The sequence below is a fragment of the Chiloscyllium plagiosum genome, unplaced genomic scaffold, assembly GCF_037043375.1.
Source record: "Chiloscyllium plagiosum isolate Xiang-an unplaced genomic scaffold, Cpla_swu_hap1 HiC_scaffold_10, whole genome shotgun sequence".
Taxonomy (NCBI): Eukaryota; Metazoa; Chordata; class Chondrichthyes; order Orectolobiformes; family Hemiscylliidae; genus Chiloscyllium; species Chiloscyllium plagiosum.
The window spans coordinates 56332364-56354531 of record NW_028270148.1 but is presented as its reverse complement, the minus strand read 5'-3'; the positions used below and the strand labels follow the sequence as shown (position 1 = coordinate 56354531).

The following is a 22168-nucleotide window of genomic DNA, read 5'->3' as shown; positions in this document are numbered from 1 at the left end:
TGCTATATACTCACAATTTGAAATGCTTCAAAGATTTATATCATTCACAAACCTTGACATTGCTCCATATACAATAAGTTTAGATCATTGCTTGATATCAACAGAAGCACGGGTTTCAGTACCAACCTCTGGGGTACTCCAATCAAACCTCTTTCTGCCGAAAAGTAATCATTACCCTCTTTATCCATTACTCAGCTAATTTTGTATCCTTGTTACTCCTGTTTCTTTTATTCCACAATCTTAAACTGTTCACTTAAATCTTTTATGTGGCACTTCTCAAATGCATTTTGCAAATTCACATACTCCACCTCAACAACATTACCCTGGTTAACTCTCTCTCTTTCCTCTTCAAGAAAGTCCAACTTCAAGTTAGTTAATTATGGCAGTTTAATTTAACCCACATTTGACAGTGTGACTATCAATTCTGTTTGGAATGAACAGATTTTCCATGCTGGAATTGTGTTATTTGTTCTATTGGTAAAGACTGCATTATAACTGTCCAGAGAATGCATCTGAAACGGGCATTAGGCCTGTACGTTTACATGTTTCAGGAAACCTTGCCACCATTGGATTGCAACGTTCAAGATAACAGGTATTTGTGTGACCTAACCAGCACTCTTTAAAGGATGTGCTGTGGATAGGGCTTTAGATTTAATAGTGGGAGAGTGAGTTCAGTTACCTGGAAAATTATGGAAAATGTTGAAGGGGGTGGGGGGACTGGTGGGCTCAGCAGAGGTTATTAAATTTTCCAGAACAAGTACTAGGATAGAGAGTATGGGTAGGTCAGGAATCTAAGTGGGGTAGCTGTGAGAAGGGAGACGGTCATTGCAGGATTGATGGTGTTCTATTGAAATGCATGCACTATACAGAACAAGGTAAATGAGTTTATTGCACAGAATGAAATTGGCAGGTACAATATTGTGGGTATCACAGAAATGTGGTTGCAAGGGGATCATAGCTGAGAATTAAACTAAGGGTACGCATTCAGCAAAAGGACAGGCAGATGGGCAGAGGGGGTGGGGTTGCCTTGTTAGTAAGAAATGAAATTAAAGCTATAGCAAGAAACGATATTGAGTCAGAAGGCATAGAACCTGTGTGGATGGAGTTGAGGAACAGCGAAGGAATGGTGGAGAAGCAATGACAAGGGTTTCGGGGGATAACTTGGGAGACACAGCAGAAATTCATCCCTAGAAGAAACATGCAATACATGTGAGACTAAGACCCAAGGGCACAGCCTCAGAGTGAAGGGTCAACCCTTTAGTACTGGAATGAGGAGGAATTTCTTTAGCCAGAGGCTGGTGAATCTGTGGAACTCAAGGCCACAAAAGGCTGCAGAGGCCAAGTCATTGAGTGTATTTAGGACAAAAACGGACTAGTTCTTGATTGGTAAGAGGAATCAAGAATTACAGGAGAAAGGCAGCAGAATAGAGTTGAGAAACATGTCAGCCATGATCAAACAGATTCAATGGGCCAAATGCCCTAATTCTGTTCCTATGTTTTATGAGCATATGAGTGATCCTCCTGGCTCCATGCTGATCCTCATTAATATTTCTGGACTCTGCTCACCCATCATCTTATTTTCTCCTACCTCCACCCACTTGCACTGTCTACACCACTGCTCACCATCTTCCTCCTGCCCAGAAATTGAAGGTCACAGCTGGCACCATAGTTTCCTAAGCCATTTCAACAAAGATGTTGACAGTGAGCAACTGAGCATCTGCAGCAGGTTTCATTAAAATTAATTCTAAAATGGAGTTTGGGCCTAACTATTCACCAATTAATTTATTTTTCCAATTCATACTGGCAGTTCAATTTCACCAACTTATTTTAAATTTTGTATTTTATCTAAGACTATTTTTAGAAAACAACTGTTTTATTTCTGAAAATATTATAATGCAGATTCTCAAATGTGTAACACTATTATGCTAGGTAATTACAAATTCCAAAATTGTTGTGGCGTACTTAACGAATCGTGCAGAGTTAATACGTTTTGGAGGCGCAATTATAATTCCCACGGAGTGATGTGGAGCTTATTGTAAATTTTAAATGAAATCTATCATCTAGACGTTGTACACACCATCCTGTTTATCTTACCTGATTCAATTTAATAATTAGAATAATTATCGAAAAGGAAAGTTTTTGAAAAAAAATTAAACTTTCTTCATTAATTAAGGCAAAACTATAAAAACAACTTGTGGGCAAAACACAGAGGCCACTATGTATGCTTTGAGACTCTATGCTATAGAATTGGGTAACAATCTAAAGAACCATAAAACATTTTGAACTCGAGTCTGCATCAGAATGGTTAGCTTTTCTTCCCCCAGTGCTACTTGATTTTCTTTGGGTGGAATTCTGTGAGTGAACTGACAGTTTGAAGACCTAATTTATTGTAGAAACCTCTCGAAGAATTGTAACAACATGCAAAATCAAGTACTTACAAATGACGTTTCAGAACTGCAACATATATCCACTGTCATGAAATCAGGGTAGATTATATCAAACATTCAGCATTGTCAGCTTAAATCATGTCTGTAGTTAGACATATATGAACCGTGTGTTTCCACTTTCTCTTGTCTCTAAAATCTATCTGCCTATCAAATATATTTCGCAGGAGCCTAGAGCAACTTAAAAGTGGCAGGTCACAATATACCCACCACTCCTCAAGTGAACCAGGTACTTCACAAACACAAATGCTCAGTGAATTCAGTGCTTTATTAATCTTGAGCAAGCCCAACCTCCTGAGAAGAAATTGCCTTCAAAGCCTTGATCTGGTAGCCAATAGAGCATCCAATGTGCAGAGCTGCCAGTGGTGTGCAAATATTAATTAATTAGTATTGTATCAATTATGCCATGACCTAATTCAAATATTTTGTTTTGATTTAACACACACCTAAAAAGCAAGGGAAAGTTGAAACAATCTGTTCGTTAGCTGATGACCTCAGTGTTTTAGTTCTTTTACCTTCAGCTGCAACCTACATTGGGAGAAGTGACTCGTTATGTTTTTTTTGTCTTTCTTTGTGCTGTCAGGAGCTAGTGTTTTTGAGTGCACTGATCTATAAGGGCAGAAAGCCAGAGGGTACATATGTGTCTCTCAATCTTTCCATAATCATGATCAGCAACCTTATCCCAGTGACAAGATTGTAGACCCACATTTTTATGAACCTACAATTCAGTCCTGGGGTTGTTTATATCATAGGATAAAATTTGAAGACTATTCAAATAGCTAGTTGACTGTATCCATTAATATAACACACATTCAAACACACATTGTGGCATTTAATTATAATTGTAGTCTGACACAACCAGCCATAACCACACTTTGAACTTATTCTATTCGAGCTGTTTTAGATTTGATGGATTAATTAATACTATGGGAGAATCAATATTCAACATTCTCAGACTGCTCATAACTATAAACATCACTGATCTATCAGATCACTGATTCTTTCTGCTACCTTGAAATGAATGGCAGTCTCTTCTGACAGGCTGCTAGCTGTTTGAAATGAAATAGTAAATTATTAGATGTTTGAGGATAGCATATTTAAAATTCACAGAGATAACTAGTCTTGCCTTTCAGCAATGCTTTCATTTCGCTTGACTAGTTGATTGGCCACAGACCATAGATGCAGACTGTGGCAATATGATGCAACCAGAGGCTTTCCTGTACTATATTAATGAGATGGAATCATTCAGATCCATTTTTCATTGTTATCAAAATTTATTGTACAACTGGATAAAATTAACTGATATGAGCCCTGAAATGTAGCTCATGTGAGTCTTTCCCTTTAAGTTGAAATTTATTCACACATTAAAAATTCTGCTTTGGTTATTTCAATATGTTAATATTTTACATTCAAATTAAAAAAACACAATATAGCATAATATTAACACATTATAAAACAGATGAAGCTTCATGGTGGTATTGCTGTGTGCAACATATTTATACAACATTGCAGATGCTAGATTATTAATTTAATAAACTAAAAAGAATAGAATTGAACAAAGGAACTGATATTCCCAAAATCAGTATGATATATTTAGAAAATTCACACCTACCAGGTTATCATTCAGTTCATTGGTAATCCTAACATTTGAGAATGGCAAAAATGTTTGTCATTAGTCAGTGCTAAAAGTGGCCATCTCCATTTGTGAGATCTAATTTTGCACGTCTACATGAGGTTGTTTTTGCACTAATTAAAAGCTGAAAATACCTCTGGTAAATAATGATTCTTCCTTTAAAAAAAAATTCAAAATAATCTTTCATTCAAGATGGACATATGACAAACTAAAAATAATTTATTTTAAAAATATTTTTTCTTAAAATGTTGGAGTGTAACATACCATTATTAACATATTCTGTCTGTAATCAGTAACTTGTAAAATTACAACAGGCCTGATTCATTCTGGATATATTAATTAGTCTAATTCAATACATACACTGGATAAGAACAATAAGATGGATTTTCTGACAAGTAGCAAGCTCACATAGACTGCCCCTGCACCTATTCTTCGCACCATAAAACAGCTCTGCATTTTTGATAGGATTTTTTATCAGGACTCCCTCAGAAATACAGAGCCATATTTCCATGCCATCAGGTCCCTCCTAGCATAGAACAACTGTGCTCCTATTTTCATAGCAATCAGCTGCTGTATTCTGAAATATAAAGATCCAGAATCACAAGAAACCACCTTGTTCCCCGAGGGGATCTCTCTCTCTCTCTCTCTCTCTCTCTCTCTCTCTCTGTTGGTATCCTTGCATGTAGAAGTCTGTCTTCACTGATATTCTGATTTCAGCCCTTAGTAACACAGGATAAGTCAGATCCCAGAGTGATCCCTGTCAAAAAGTAAGTACGTAAATTAAGTGTAGAGTTACATTGGTGAGATGTTAGCTTGTCATGTGGGATGCCAGTGGGGAGAATGTAGAGTTCCAAGTGGTTGGGGTGTCACATGGTTAAGATGCGAGATGGGCAGGGGTCCAACTAAATAAAAACAAGGACTGCAGATTCTGGAAACCAGACTCTAAATTAGAGTGGTGCTGGAAAAGCACAGCAGTTCAGGCAGCATCCGAGGAGCAGGAAAATCGACGTTTCAGGCAAAAGCCCTTCATCAGGAATAGAGGCAGGATGCCGGCAGAGTGGAGAGATAAATGAGAGGAGGGTGGGGGTGGGGAGAAAGTAGAATAGAGTACAATAGGTGAATGGGGGTGGGGATGAAGGCGATAGGTCAGAGAGGAGGGTGGAGTAGATGGGTGGAAAGGAAGATAGGCAGGTAGGACAGGTCATGGGGACGGCGCTGAGCTGGAAGGTTGGAGCTTGGGTGAGGTGGAGGAAGGGGAAATGAGGAAACTGGTGAAATCCACATTGATGCCATGGGGTTGAAGTGTTCCGAGGCAGAAGATGAGGCGTTCTTCCTCCAGGCGTTGGGTGTGAGAGAGTGGCAGTGGAGACCACCCAGGACCTGCATGTCCTCAGCAGAGTGGGAGGGGGAGTTGAAATGTTGGGCCACAGGGCGGTGTGGTTGATTGGTGCGTGTGTCCCAGAGATGTTCCCTAAAGCGCTCTGCTAGGAGGCGCCCAGTCTCCCCAATCTAGAAGATACCGCATCAGGAGCAACGGATACAATAAATGATATTGGTGGATATGCAGGTAAAACTTTGGATGTGGAAGGCTCCTTTGCAGCCTTGGATGGAGGTGAGGGAGGAGGAGTGGGCACAGGTTTTGCAATTCCTGCAGTGTAAGGGGAGGATGCCAGGAAAGGAGGGTGGGTTGTTGGGGAGCATGGACCTGACCAGGTAGTCACGGGTCCAGCTAAGTACAGTTCCATGGTACAAGGTGATAAGTGGTCTCTTTGTTCAGCAATACTCCCTAGGACCCTACCATTAAGTGTGTAAGTCCTGCTAAGGTTTGCTTTCCCAAAATGTAGCACCTCACATTTATCTGAATTAAACTCCATCTGCCGCTCCTCAGCCCATTGGCCCATCTGATCAAGATCTCGTTGCAATCTGAGGTAACCTTCTTCGCTGTCCACTACACCTCCAACTTTGGTGTCATCTGCAAACTTACTAACTATACCTCTTATGCTAACATCCAAATCATTTGTATAAATGTCAAAAAGTAGTGGACCCTGCACCGCTCCTTGTGGCACTCCATTGGTCACAGGCCTCCAGTCTGAAAAACAACCCTCCACCATCTGTCGTCTATCTTTGAGCCAGTTCTGTATCCAAATGGCTAGTTCTCCCTGTATTCCATGAGATCTAACCTTGCTAATCAGTCTCCCATGGGGAACCTTGTTGAACTCCTTACTGAAGTCCATATAGATCATGTCTACCACTCTGCCCTCATCAATTCTCTTTGTTGCTTCTTCAAAAAACTCAATTAAGTTTGTGAGACATGATTTCCCATACACAAAGCCATGTTGACTATCCCTAATTGTCCTTACCTTTCCAACTATGTGTAAATCCTGTCCCTCAGGATTCCCTCCAAAAAACTTGCCCATCACTGAGGTCAGGCTCACTGGCCTATAGTTCCCTGGCTTGTCCTTACCACCTTTCTTAAACAGTGGCACCACGTTAGCCAACCTCCAGTCTTCCAGCACCTCACCTGTGACTATCGATGATACAAATATCTCAGCAAGGGGCCCAGCAATCACTTCCCTAGCTTTCCACGGAGTTCTAGAGTACACCTGATGAGTTCCTGAGGATTTATCCACTTTTATGCGTTTCAAGACATCCGCCACTTCCTCTTACATTCTATATCTTCTATGTCCTTCTCTACAGTAAGCACTGATGCAAAATATTCATTTAGTATCTCTCTCATCTGCTGCAGCTCCACACATAGGCTGCCTTTCTGATCTTTGAGGGGCCCTATTGCCTCCCTAGTTACCTGTTTGTCCTTAAAGTATTTATAAAAATTCTTTGGATTCTCCTTAATCGTATTTGTCAAAGCTATCTCATGTACTCTTTTTGCCCTCCTGATTTTCCTCTTAACTATACTCCCCCTACCTTGATACTCTCCTAACAATTCACTTAGTAGATAAGTTTTCAGATGATGCCAAATTTGATGTTGTATTGGACAGCAAAGAAGATTACCTCAGATTACAATGGGATCTTGATCAGATAGACCAATGGGCTGAGGACTAGCAGTTGGAGTTTAATTTAGCTAAATGTGAGATGGTGCATTTTGGGAAAGCAAATCTTAGCAGGACTTATACAATTAATGGTAAGGTGCTACAGAGTGTTACTGAACAAAGAGACCTTGGACTGCAGGTTCAAGGCTCCTTGAAAGTAGATTTGCAAGTAGATAGGATAGTGAAGAAGGTGTTTGGTATGCTTTCCTTTATTAGTCAGGGTATTGAGTACAGGAGTTGGGAAGTCATGTTGCGGTTGTACAGGTCATTGGTTAGGCCACTTTTGGAATAATGCATGCAATTCTAGTCTCCTTCCTATGGGAAGGATGTTGTGAAACTTGAAAGGGTTCAGAAAAGATTTACAAGGATGTTGCCAGGTTTGGAGGATTTGAACTACAGGGAGAAGCTGAATAGGCTGGGGCTATTTTCCCTGGAGCATCAGAGGCTGAGGGGTCATCTTATAGAGGTTTATAAAATCATGAGGGGCATGGATAGGATAAATAGACAAGGTGTTTTCCCTGGGGTGGGGGAGTCCAGAACTAGAGGGCATAGGTTTAGGGTGAGAGGGGAAAGATATAAAAGAGACCTAAGGGGCAACATTTTCACGCAGAGGGTGGTGCGTGTATGGAATGGGCTGCCAGAGGAAGTGATGGAGGCTAATACACTTGCAACATTTAAAATGCATCTGGATGGATATATGAATAGGAAGGGTTTGGAGTAAAATAAGCTGGGTGCTGGCAAGTGAGAATAGATTAGATTGGAATATCTGGTCGGCATGGACTAGTTGGACTGAAGGGTCTGTTTCCATGCTGTACATCTCTATGACTGTCAGTGGTCGAAGTAAGTGATGGAGTATTTGGATGAGGCAAAGGTGGGTGTAATTTATCTGGTTCAGTGGTGCGGGTGAGCATATGGTTGAGAGTGTTGGGTTCCTTGCAGCGTGGGCTGGGGGTGTTGAATTTGAATGGAGGCAGAGTGGTGTTGAGTCTGGCAGTGGAAAAATGTTTCATCGGGTCCAGAGTGGAGGAAAGGGACTTGGTTCCTCGAGGGAACAGGAGTCTGAGGTTGTTTGGGGTCTTGGGGAATGTAGATGGTATGTTTGAGATACATTGAGATCAGTTTAATGGTTGCTTAAGAGGCATACTAGGTTTTAATTATCTGTCTTTTCCTGAATAACTATTTACTTTACTTCAGTGGAACCAGCTGAATCTTCTGATTTAAATAAATAGATCTGGAGGGTTTGAAGCATATGAATCTTCACTGGAATCTTCAGTGGAATCTTCAATTTCTCAGACCATTCATTTTGGAATCTTAAGGATGGGGAATTCCATAGGGTGTCAATTCCTGTTTCTGAAAAGATTATCTAGTGTCTTGTTATCCTTGACCCGTCTCAGTACAGTAATATTTATGTTCTCTGAAATTATTCAGTACTTCAGTTCTTTTTTATTACATTGGTTGTCCATTCACCACAGAAAAGCCTGCCCATAGCAGCCTCTATAGATACAACAAAAATAGATGAACCCTGTTTGTTATTATACTATATCAGAAGTGCTTCTGTATACTTGCTTGCACGTTCAGAGCCAGATCTATGTTTGAACTGTATATGTAAAAGCTGTATTTAAACTATGTCATAGTTTGCCACCATAATCCAGGATCAAAAGCCCTTTATTTCCTTGCAAAATGGAAAATTGGATTCAGGACTTTATTTTTTAAAAATGAGGCTACTAATCTCAGGCACAGTATGATACTATAATTACAATTTCCTTAGTTCTTTATGGGCTTAAGGACTTTAAGCCTTTCCTGCAGCTCTGATCTTCCATTAATTTATAAAAAAAAGTTGGTTTGTGGAAATAATTTCTCCCCTTTAACAATTGTCTGCCTTCTGACATGTAATTTCAGATCTCAACTCAGGCAGAGGTCATATCACTTCAATGACCTAACTCTTAAAGAGTGAAGAGATGTTTCATCCACATCTTTCTGGAAGATCATGCAGCCTATGACCAAGCTGCATACAAGAGATTAGCATATAAATAATTTACACTCTGTGGGAAATATTTTGATTAAGAACTTTCTGCAGAATTAAATATTATTTTGAATTATTATATCAATAAAAGACAAGGAATTGTAGTTGCAGATAATCAAAGATCATGCCACTGAATGATGGCTCTGGTCTGTAGAGTATGCTTTTTTGCTCTTATAACTGAGGAGTTCTATTATACAGTCATCGAGACCCAACAGTGCAAGTCTGAAATAGGACAGGTGCAAGGCAATAAAAAGCTCCCACGCTTGTTGTTTGAGAAAGTGGATACAATTATCCTGTTCTACAACTGTGGCTCAAGAGATCAAGCCACGGCCTCAGTTTTTGCATTTATATTTTGAGAAAGATGATATATAAATGCAACTATTGCTGCTCAATAAATCGCATGATAAAAACTTCCTTGTTGTTATCATTGTAAGTTTGCTATTTATGTTGACTGATTCAAGAGACCAACTAATACAAACAGTATTTAATTAGGAACGATGTGTTCAGTTTTATTGCTTTTTCTATACAGCAGCAGTTACAATATGGTTTGTGGTACTGCTACACTGAAAAACTAAATTTATGTTGATCCCGATGAAGGCCATATTCTTTTCGGACATGAGTAAGAAACTATAATTCATGGAAAAAAAAGCTAAACTACTCAACATTTCAAAAGGGAAATGCATAAAACCAAGTGTGAACATTTGCCATTTGACCCTGCTCTCAAACATGTATGATTCTTGAAAAAGAGAAAACTAGGATATGTGCCCAGTTCCACCTTCATAACATTCAGTCAGCTCTGAGCAAGGTATACTTCTGGAATCCTCACTTATGTAATTGTCACCTTAATTCTCAACTATTTGCTGTTCCTCTTGTTGATCTCCTTTCTTTCATTGTCTTCAACTCTTATAAAAATCTTCTGCTCATCCTATCCTTCAGGACGCTATGTTTCTTCATTGTCCCTGAGTTTGGTGTTTTACAACAGCTCATAATAGTTCAAATTTAAAATCATTTGCCATGTATTTAAATCTCTTCATGGTCTCTCCCATCCCTATCACTACAATTTTCTGGAGCTGACAATATCTCCTGAATACTTCAATCTATCAATAATGGATATGCCTTCAGCCATCCGGATTCCATTCCGGACAATTCTTCCCTCAACATCTTTGCCTCCCCTTTCTTCTTTCTCCTTAAAGTAATTTTTTTTTCACGAACCTATTGGTCATTCCTCAATACATATCATCTTTGGCTCAGCATTCATTATCTCCTTGCCTTGATGCAATTTTCTACGTTTCAACAATTTTTTTTTGTGACAATCAGTAAGAAGAGATTATCACTGTCCTCTTTCTTCTTCCAGAAAGCCAATTGGTGAAGGATATGAAAACACAAACAACCAAGAAGTTTTAGTGCAGAATCCATACTCTTATAAAGAGATTACAGCAATACATCTCTGGCATACTCAGGTCCTAACTGCCAACTTCTTTCAACCACATTCACAGATTTACCTCAGTCAGATAAAATCTTTCATGTATAAAAGTCCTTTCACATAGTTGTCACACCTAGGTTTCATCTATTACGATGGCCATGATAGGCATAGACAGACTGTAAATTAGTACTGTACTGGATGTAAATCAGTTCCACCTCACTCAAATGCTGATGAATGTGTCAGTCACTAATCACAGGAAGTGCTACTGAAGAGCAAGCAAGAATTTCATTTGATCATTAGGATGAGGATGGTCATGTTCTTTATATTAATGGTCATATAAAGCTGATTCCTGACCCAGCTACAATTCTGACATTGAGTTGAGAAGGTTGGGTACTGAGGTGCTGGTAATGCAAGGTACTCTGATTGGGCTAAGGGCAGGAAAGGAAGGAATTCCTCTCTTATGGGATTCATTTCCCAAGCAGGCCCCACTTAAGGCATACTACAGGCCTTTTCATCTGCCTATTGACCACCTAAGCACCTACCTTCCACCCAGTTCCTACCTTGATAAACCAGACCTTACATAACACTCCTGGCACACTTAAACTCAGAGAATTGGATGTAGTCCCAGCAAGAGCCACCACTTCTGATGATGCTACTGGGGCTACAGAGCTGCTGGTACATCTCTGCAACAGTTCTCCGAGGTGGGATTTCATGCCATGTGAAGGGTGGAAATCACTCTGTTCCATCAGGTGATGTCACATATAGCTATGTGGAAGATGGTACCTTTCGCACTGACCATTTCTCTGGTGCAGCAGGAAACTTGCTGCCTGAAAAATGCTGCCCAGTGTTAAAAAAAATGAAAGAAATGCATTGGCTGGGTCAAATCACCCTACTGCTGTGAAATGCCATACCGTCTGCTTTTAAAATTGACAAGTAGAAAGCTCTCTTTCAAAATTTGAAAGTAAACTATCTGAATTCTGCCATCAGCAAAAGCGATGACCCGTAGGGATTTCTGTCCATTAGTCAGACTCCTGTCGTGTTTTGAACCGATGCCTGTTTTCATCCTGAACAGCAAGGAGTGTCCAAAGATAGATACTGCGGCAATGTGCTCAGCATTGATCATGATCTTTAGTCTCTTGTTTCTCCCTAAATCCAGAACAGTATTGAGAACGATAAGAAGTTGAGTGAGTCATGCCATGATTTGAATACACAATATTTTGTGTCCAATTCATGTCTCAACCAGTGGGTCAATTGATCTGTCCTTCCAATTTTCAGATTTTTTCAGCTTCTATGTATTGAAATGAATTGTTTCTCTGGGAGCACATCTACCCACTGTATTATACTGTGCAAGATCTCTGAAGCACAATATAGCAGCAGTATATTTAGTTTTTGCACTATGCCTGCAAGATTCCAGAGTCTATATGGCCCAGATTTTCCCAAGGCCAGTTAATAATTTCTACAGCATGGTTAGGAGTTGTGCAGCAGGACTCTGCAGATTTATAGCAAACTCTGAGAAAACTGCCTGGGAAATTGAAGATTCCAATGGAAAACTCCCCAAGGCTGGAACCCTCTGAAAGTATCCATTTGAGTTGAAAGTGCAGTCAGGTAAATAGTTACCTAGGAAGATTTTGACTTTTAGAAACCCAGTCTAACTCCTGGATAACTATAAAAATGAGCCCTCAACTTAACAACCCCTCCCTCTGACGCCTTCTGGACCTTGACCCAACACACTATCTCTCTGCCTAGGACCCAGAAGTCCAGACATCAGCACCCCCCTGCCTGGGATCCAACAATTTCTCCACTTCCATCGAGAGTCAAAACCCCTGACAATCCACTCTCCACTCCGGACCCAACAAGGACTTTATTCCTTTCCTTTCCACACACAGGGCCCGAATTCCCCCATATTCCTCCTTCCCCCAGCACCCAACACATGGTAAGCTTCCCACACCAGCCCCGAGCCAACCCACTGCTGAACCTGATATCTCCTGCACAGTCCGATCTACTTTAAACATGCCATCTCTTACTTTGCACCCCGACACTCTTATTTCCCTGGTAGATGGGAGGTGTTGGTGTTCAGTAGTAATATTGTCATTTCATTAATCATCTAGAACCCCAGACAAATATTCTTAGAAATGGTTTTGAATCTTGCCATGGCAGATAGTGAAATTTGTATTTGTTTAAAAATCTGGAGTTAAACATAATCTAATAGTGATCATGTAAACACTTTCAATTGTCATAAAAGGGCATCTGGTTTACTAATATCATTTAGAGTATGAAACTCCTATCCTTATATAATCCGCTTACATGGGATTTCAGGCTTACAGCGACGTGATTGATTCTTACCTTAAATTTGGACAATGAATTCAGGCCTAACCAATGATAACCACATCCTATGAATGAGTCATAGTCATAGAGGCGTACATCACAGAAACAGACCCTTTGGTCCAACTAGTCTATGCCAAACATAATCCCAAACTAACCTAGTTCTATCTGCCTGCTCCCAGCCCATATCCCTGCATACCTTAACCATCTGGTCCCCACCCCCTATCTATTTGGCACATACCCACATGGCTCCCTGGCACACTATCCAGTTGGCACTATACCCACCGAGCATCAGACTTTCCTTACATACCCTTTCACAGGAACTGTCAGAGTGGCTGGACCTTTAAATTTTACCACATGGCTACTCATTGCTGTGGAAAAAGAGGCATCATTTGACTTCAGAAATTACTCAGGAAAGGTTAGACTAGTCAAATCCTGGTATAACTTCTGGATAACTGTCAAACTGAGCAAACACCAATTGACCCTCCACCAATGATACTATCCCTGATCCTTTATACCTCTTGGATCCTGACCCAACACACCCCCTTGTCTCCCCCTCCCACTCTGACATCTGACAGTATGCTGCACCAAAAAAGCCCTGTCAAATTTAGTGTGTTCTTGATATTTATGGAGATGCACTCTTTTGGAGAATCTGTTGTCAGAAATATGCCTTATTTCAGTGAAGTTTGTTTCAGTAGGCATTATGCGCCATACCAGAAACATAAAATACTGAAATTAAAGAGCAGGATCTAAAAGAGTGCCTAAGACTTTTTATTAGAACTGTAAGAAATTAACTATTAGCCATGTTAAGCAATCTGTCAGAATAGTTAACTTTCTCATTCAGCTACTGACTGTCAGATGGGCATGCAGTACTTCAGTTTCTATTTCAAATATTGCAAATTTTCTTCAGATTTCTCTTTCATATTGAAGGATGTATACTGTTAATGCGCAAGGCTGTAATTCATTCCAAGGTTTCAGTTGACATCATAAGTCAGGAGAGGTCTGAATAATTTACGGAGGTCGCATAACCCCTGACTTTGAATTCCAGTCTCAGTCAATTGAAACTTTCAGTCAAAGTGCAAGTACAGGTAGCACCAAATATATATCAAAGCCATTGTGCCACTGCAAAATGTAATTTAGAAATTCACAGAGACATGGTTAGGCAATAATTTTAGATTATATAAAACAGAGTAATTGATTCCATGAAGGGCTCAGAGTTGGACTTCCTGCTGACCCAAAGTGAAATAGAAGTAAAACAAAGACCAATCCTTTAGTGTCCTGACACTGGAGGTTACAATCCATCAATTGAAAATCCCAATTTAGATTTGTTTGCTTCATTGGCTATGTAAAGTCGAGCCATCTAATCAAAGTGTATGGATTTTTCACAGATTTGTCTTCAGGTTTAAATTGATTAACATAGAACCACTTTGTTAAATGCAATTTGAACTAATTTTGTTACAGTTGTGATGACGAGATTGCACATGTGCTGGTTAGACCATTGGTCTAAGGAGGACCAATAGAAATGTTTGGAAAACAAGTTGATCAGAATAGTTGCATTCCAGATGTGGAGAGAGTGACCATGTATAGCATTACCATTTTGATATTAATGTATTTCTCAAGCATTGTGAATTTTTAATTCGGTGGAATTTCCATCAAGCATTGTCATTCCTCCTTGTCAACATTTCATAAAAAAAATACAGATCAGTTTTCCCACTTTAGGTCCCTGTCTGGAGGCCTCCTCTACCAGTGGTACAACCAAAAACATTTTTTTTGTTTTTGTTAAATATTTCAGAAAGCTTAGCATTAATCCAGTCAGTTTTATCTTGGTCAGTCCAGTCTTTGGGACAGCAGTCCAGTAATGTTCCACTTTTGACCCTAAGTTTAGTTAAGGTTTTGCTCTCAACAGGATTGTTGTAACTGTGAAACAATTGGCTTTGTAAAAATGAGAACTGTTGGAAAAACTCAACATGTCCAGGAACTTACATGGGGAGAGAAACAAAGTTAACATTTCAAGATGTGACCTTTCATCAGGTATTTTTGTTTCTCTTGCCGCAAATACCTGTTGAATATTTCAAGATTTTTCTGCTTTTCTTTCAGATTTCCAGCATTTTTCATATTTTCCTTTTGGATTAATGATTGACCTTAGTATTTCCAAACTTGGGCAGGAGAGCAAGTAGCCAAAGTTGAATCTGTCCATTCATTATTGAATTACCCATGCTGGGAAATATGTCACAACTGAGGAAAGGATTGTTCAATTTTTTTTCGATTAGGTTCCCTACAGTGTGGAACCAGGTCCTTCAGCCCAACAGATCCACACTGACCCTCCGAACAGTAACCCACCCAGACCCTTCTCCTACCCTACATTTGCCTCTGACTAATGCAACTAACACTATGGGCAATTTAGCATGGCTAATTCACCTGCCGTGCACATCTTTGGACTGTGGGAGGAAACCGGAGCGCCCAGAGGAAACCCACGCAGACACGGGAAGAATGTGCAAACTTCACACAGGCAATTACCTGAGGCAGGATTTGAACCTGGGTCCCTGGTGCTGTGAGGTGGCATTGCCACCAAACTTTCTGGCATGTAGTTAATAAAGCAGTACCTTGGGTGAGATATTAAAGTACTGTTGGCAAATGAGATGCTCAAGGTGATTCACATCCTGATCAGGTAAATCCTAGTACATGCACCCCCTTCCCATTTCCCCAATCACTTCAGAAAACTCTGGGAAATTATTCAATGCAAGTCATTTTGTTTAATCATTCTTGGATATCCTCATTTCTTAAACAATTTTTATTTCCTTCCTCTTTAAGATCTGAAAGCACAAACATTCCTAGGATTTTTTTTTCTGATGTAAATAGTATATGGTTTTAAATATACTTATCAAATCAGTGATTGAAAAATATACAAAAAATAGAAAGTAGTTAGAAGAATCCTATTCCCTACTATGGTTTGAATAAAAGTAAAGCGTGTTATGTTCTTGAATGAGCTGAAAATGTGTTGCTGGAAAAGCGCAGCAGGTCAGACAGCATCCAAGGAGCAGGAGAATCGACGTTTCGGGCATGAAAAGAAGGGCTCATGCCCAAAACGTCGATTCTCCTGTTCCTTGGATGCTGCCTGACCTGCTGCGCTTCTCCAGCAACACATTTTCAGCTCTGATCTCCAGCATCTGCAGTCCTCATTTTTTCCTATGTTCTTGAATGAGCAGATTTCAGTTTATTGCAGAATTACAAGATTAAACATACTATTATATCACAATAGAACCAAATTTATGTTTCTTGCAACAAAAGTTACTTGTCTGCATCCATAATTGAGTCGTTAATCCTTCTGATTTGTTAAAGCTGAAAGTTTCAAAATGAATTAATCTGCTAAACCATTCTGCATCTGGTTGAAGTTCTATAATAATCATTGCTTATCTTTATTCTGTTAGTCCTGATTTGTATTATTATTGAAAAATTTTCATTTTTTAGTGCTTTTTTCTTTTTGTTCGAACCTTAATTCTAAAATCCTCCTTTTGTCGAAAAATAATTTTGAGAGTTAGAATTTTATGGCGTGACTGAACATTTAAGCAAGTTTCAAATATGTAGCAAACACTCAATATTCTGAAAAGAAGTGGGATTTCAGTGGTGATTTCATCTTAAGAGTTCAGTAGTTAGCACTGCTGCCTCACAACAACAGGGACCCAGATTTGATTTCACCCTCAGGTGACTGTGCAAGCTCCACATAGACATTCTCCCTGTGGTCTGCATGGGTTTCCTCCAGGTGCTCTGATTTCCTGCCACAGTCCAAAGATGTACAGGTTAGGTGGATTGGCCATGCTAAAATTGCCTGTAGTATATATCCTCGGAAGTGCAGGATAGGTGGATTAGCCATGGGAAATAAGGAGTTACAAGATAGGGTGGGGGATGTGGGTCTGGGTGGGATATCTTTGGAAGGTTGGTGTAAACTTGATGGGCTGAATGGCCTGTCTCCACACTGTAGGGATTCTATTATCATCAATTGTGAAAATTGACTTTCTCTGCCAAATATCATTAATGATGAGTGCACACTTTTATTATCCTTTTTTTAAATGTAAGTGCAAGGCTTAAAGGCAATGTGACTTGCAAGTGTTGTGGACAAAGCAACAGAACTTCTGTAAACTGAGAAGGAATTTATTGGGGCCCCATTGAGGTATTGGGGAAAAGATTTGTTGAAAAGTGCAATAGTTTAATTTTGATGTGGATACTTTGCATAATTATTTTTCTTGTTTTTAAAAGGTAAGATTGCACATACCATGTTAAGATCCATTCCTTCTCATGGTTCAGTGTTTATGTCTGCATGCTATCTCCAAAAATGGTGTTCATGAATCTTTTTAGGTTCACAGCCATGTCAAAATGGAACTAACTAATAATTCCTTTGTGTAGATATCATACACATTTGACTTGAGAAATATTTATTCATTTCAGATAAGTCATTGTTATTCAAAATATTTCAACGACAACTTGAAAAAAGCTCTGACATTTAACAGACAGTTTATCTCAGAGCCTGATGCATGTGACGATGAAAATAACCCACCTTTGTTGAATGTCTCACTTTATTATGTATCGTTCCTGGGCTGTGACTTGACCTTTATTGTATTTTATTTTAATTTACAGGAAATTCAATAGACCACTTTGTTAAAATATTCAAAATTGGTTCCCTTGAAAATCAGAGGGATCTGGTAAAATAAAGGTGGGGTGTACATTGGTATAACATTTAAATTTAACATTCTGTCATGTTTTGATAGGTTTGTTTTCTAATGTAAAAGTTAAACACAGTTTTAAGATATGCCATAATCTTATGATGAAGCTGAAATAATGCAAGAAACAAATATAATCATGTTTTAAGGTCATTCTTTTACAACTTTCTTTCATTTTTCCTTCATGCAAAATCATGGGGGCAATTTGTTGACTGATCTGTATGGTGAGCATACTTTTTGATATTTTCAGGATAAATGTTAAAATGTTAATGTCTGCATTCAACAAAAAGCAAGTACAGTTGTCATCCATTTCATATGTCTTATTATGTGCTGCTAAGTTGTCCAATATTAACGTTTCTGCACTTGAACATGTTTTCTTTTTGGTTTCTTTTAAAACCAGCAGTTGCACAGTGGTGCCCATTTCTAATAAAGCTTACATTTTGTTTTCCCCAGGAGATAATTTTAATGATCACAAAAGTCCAGTTAGAATCCATTTCTCCACTTGATCATGCACCTTTTGCCTTGTTTCATCATGTGCCATTCTTGATTTACTATTGAAAGCAACAAACTCTCGTTTTCTTTTAAGTCTGCAGCAAGATTATGTTGCATTCCTGAAATTACAACACTAATTGTGTTAATGGGATGGCATTATCTTTGTAGCAAAGCTCCTTCATGGTGTTTAGTGAAGGCACAAGTAGGGTAATTTAATTCCAAACTGCCACCTAGTGATAATATTTTTGCATAACTTTATTTAAATAGCAGATAATATTTATCTACACTGTGCACAACAATGTTTGAAGGTTACTTCAAAGTACAGACACCATGGTGAGAAGCAAAGGAAGTCAGAACTAATAAAGCACTTGAAATCACTCACACAATACCTAGTTTAGCTTCTGTTAAGCTTTGTTGTCACTATCCCTTTCTAAAACTGGTGGCCAGAAAAAACGTGTTTAACAGTGGCTTGAAACCCCTTCCAGATACCGTATTGTATCCCTCTGCCCACCTTTATTAAATTATACAGATGATAGAAAGCTATAAAACCCAGTAGTAACCTCCTCCCTATTTCATGATGTATCTACAGCAAACCCCACCGGACCAGGTGGCAGAGGCTTCCCAGGAACAGCAGAAGTGATTCGAGAATCGAGCAGCACTACAGGAATGGTGGTCGGAATTGTGGCAGCAGCTGCTCTTTGCATTCTCATCCTCCTGTATGCAATGTACAAGTACAGGAATAGGGACGAAGGCTCCTACCATGTGGATGAGAGCAGAAACTACATCAGTAACTCCGCTCAGTCCAATGGGGCTGTAGTGAAAGAGAAGCAGGTGAACAATGCCAAAAATTCCAGCAAAAACAAGAAGAATAAGGATAAAGAGTACTACGTCTGATTGTATATTCTGAAGAAAGAAGCGTGTAAAAGAGAAAAGGAAAACAAAAAAAAAACTTCATTTTATCAAAGACGTGATAAAACTGAGATTTACTTTTTTGCAAAGCACACAGGATAAGGACAGTACACATTATCGGGAAGGAAAGACGACAGTTTGTAAAGTAAGCATTAACATTTCAAGCTGGTTGAAGTCTCCTACTTGTTCACAGTGTTTTCATTCGCTCCATCTTCTCGTTGTCCGAACTTTACTGTGGAGACAACAGCATGAAGCATTCATAAAGAAGAGTATTACAACAGTGCACAGAGAATCTACCTGTTACCCATGAGTTTTCAGCCAAAGTGCTAAACAATTGTGCAACATGACAGAAATCTCATTACTCCAAGAACCTTAAAACAAACAATAGTTAGCAGACCCTTGACAGTAAAGGGTTTATCATCTTTACATCCATGGGCGACCTGTGTTTAAGTGCTGGCTACAACATAAGACTAATGTTAAAATAGTATAAAGTGGAATAATCCCTTTCTGGTTGTAAGACGTAAGGAAAGCCTTAATTTCTTCCACAGGAAATGTAAGGCATGGATATACACAGATAAAAGAGAGCATAGATACAATCATTTGAAAATTTTCATGCACGCTAATATGTTATTACATACATTTATACAAACACATATATGTGCTTTCTGGACTGTGATGAGTGATGTTTTATAGCCTGTTGTATAGACAATGCAAATATCTCTGCTAACCAGACATTTTTTGGTAAATGTAATGTTATAGCTGTAGCTAGGTTTAGACAGGTTTGAAGTTGTTGATGACGTCTGCAATTTTAAAATGTGTCTTGCAGCCGTCATTAATAGTCTCAAACTTCTTTTTTTTTAATTTTAATTGTATTGAATGTCTACCATACATGTATGAGGGGATACATATGAATGTACGTATAATTTAGCTGCATTTTTTGTAATTGACTCAGACTGTAATCTCTTACGTTTTTATGAGGTTTTGTTGTGTGGGAAACAAAGTGAGTTTTAAAATTAAATGGTGGCTAATGCTATGAAATCTTTGTAAGGTCAATGATTTGAAATTGTTTTCAATTATTTCCTCTTTTTATGTTTGCTATATCCCATGGGGAAAATGAGAAATGCTTAAAGGAATCTTTGATCTTTCAATTATTTGTAAGCCCCATTTTGATGTTGCTTAATGTCAATGTACTTATTACATGGAAATCCTCCGAAGTATCTATGGAGTCATTGCAGAAAATACAGTTGGTTATTTGTTCCTATTTTTAATGTTTAGTTTCATTGTTTCTTTTTTTAAAAAGCCCCTTAACTCATCTGAAAAGTTGGAAACTTTAACATTAGAGCATTGAGAGTTTTTAATTTTTAGCTTTGACTGAACAGTCCAATTTGTGGAATATTAAACTATACAGATCTTAAGAGCTCATTATTTAGCTTCTATATTATTTTTTAGATTATCTCACAGCAATAAACCCAGTTGTAATGTACTTCAAATCAAATACAAAGGGAATATATTAGGTTCTATGGGTGTACTTCAAGGGAAACCAGCTCAATTGCGAGAAGACCTCCTGGGAGAAAAATAGATGTTCATGCATTCAAATAGGACGGAGGAATTTAAAATTAGCTTTAAACAGCAGGGGCCACAACATAACAGAAATCATGCATTTTTGTCAGCAGTCATTTTGGATTGCTGTAGCCTCCTTGCCAACTGCTCCAGCCGCCTCAGTTACCCCGAAAACAATTCATTATGTTTGTCACTTTGTGCTATCCACCTCAGATAAATCCTGTCTAAACAAGACTCATTTTTGATCATTTTGTTTTTACCTTGGAGACAAAGTTGTGCTGTCATCCTGTACATCAAAATAAAACTCTCAGTTTCTGAGGAAGAGAGGTTGAGCAGATAAGTCCTTAATCACCCTAACATCACATGCACCTTGTTGTGCTATGTTGTGATGTGATTTATGTTATTATATTGAGCATTTATAGACATTCTGGAAAAGTTGTTTTTGAAGACTGCACCCATTTAAATATTAATATGAATATTAACATGAGATTACTGACCCATTTTATTGTCTCGAACTATTGTATGCCTGCAATTGTAATCCATTTAACTATGTCTCCAGTAACAAGTAATACAAATTAACAATGTTCAACCTTCTCACACAAACTATCGTTGATATTTATAATCAAGAAATTAAGAATGTCTACAAAACATTTTATCTTCTAATTCTAACAGAAGGAAATCCTAAATCCCAGAAGACTAAACTTAAAAGCAAATGAGATCAATATTGTTTTATTCCCACTCAAGTTGTGGTTATCTGCCTATTAGGAAACAGTTTTGGATTTTGTTGAGAAAATTTCACTGCGACTAAGATCAGTTTTTAGGTCTCATGGTTTTCTGGATTCAGCATGGGAACATGACAGGTGCAAGGTGTTATTCTCCTGAAGTGCATTGGTATGGTGATGCAAAGATACGTGAAAGAGGTCCATGGGCTGGTGATTGATAACAAACAACAGGCGAAAGATGGAATAAAAATATTTGTTAACTTTAGTTAACCCCATTATTAAACATGCTCATACAGTCAGAAAGACATTAAAAGTGGCTGTAGGAGCTTTAGAAAGCAACTAGACAACAGTAGAATATATTGTAAAGTAACTAGCACTTGACTAACTAGACAGTTTTAAGCTATTCATGTTGCCAAGGTGGTTGTATCCATGCAGTCAATAATTTGGTTTAATGGCTGCACCGAAGCAACTTTTTCTTATGTCTTAAACTACCTACAGCCCCTAGCATGGCAGTTTCCAAATCTCATTTAGGTTGATACTGTTTGGTACTGTAATGTGTTGTGTTTTTGGCAAACTCTTGTTTTAAAACTGTATGAAATTTTACTTATGAATGATGCATTTCACACAAGATAAAACAAGCAAACTCATTCTGAAGCCCCATCTTCGAGTGCTTTGTGTGATAAATATTGAAAGAAAATTTTGTTGCAAAAGCCAAGTTAACCATTATTGGAAATGCTAAGCCAGTGGAATTTACTGTTTTTTGTTAATAAAATGTTTCTTATAATAGAAATCTTGTGATATACAATTTTTTTGTTTCTTCCCTGCTCAACTTCAAATAACATTCAAACAAGTACAGAGAAGTACCTCATTAGTACTGT

At 38.5% G+C, this 22168-nt stretch overlaps 1 protein-coding gene across 34 annotated transcripts in view; it reads left to right on the top strand.

The window, feature by feature from the left end:
• Positions 1 to 22079, top strand: part of nrxn1a (neurexin 1a) — a 1876207-nt gene extending 1854128 nt beyond the window's left edge. For 33 of the 34 annotated variants that reach the window (XM_087991361.1, XM_087991355.1, XM_087991356.1 and 30 more), the window contains one exon: positions 18689 to 22079. In XM_087991361.1, the coding sequence (XP_087847487.1) occupies positions 18689 to 18993 (305 nt within the window). In that variant the 3' untranslated portion in view covers positions 18994 to 22079. The remainder of the gene's footprint in view (positions 1 to 18688) is intronic. The other variant, XM_087991362.1, reaches the window with a different exon arrangement.
• The last annotated feature ends 89 nt before the right edge of the window (positions 22080 to 22168 follow it).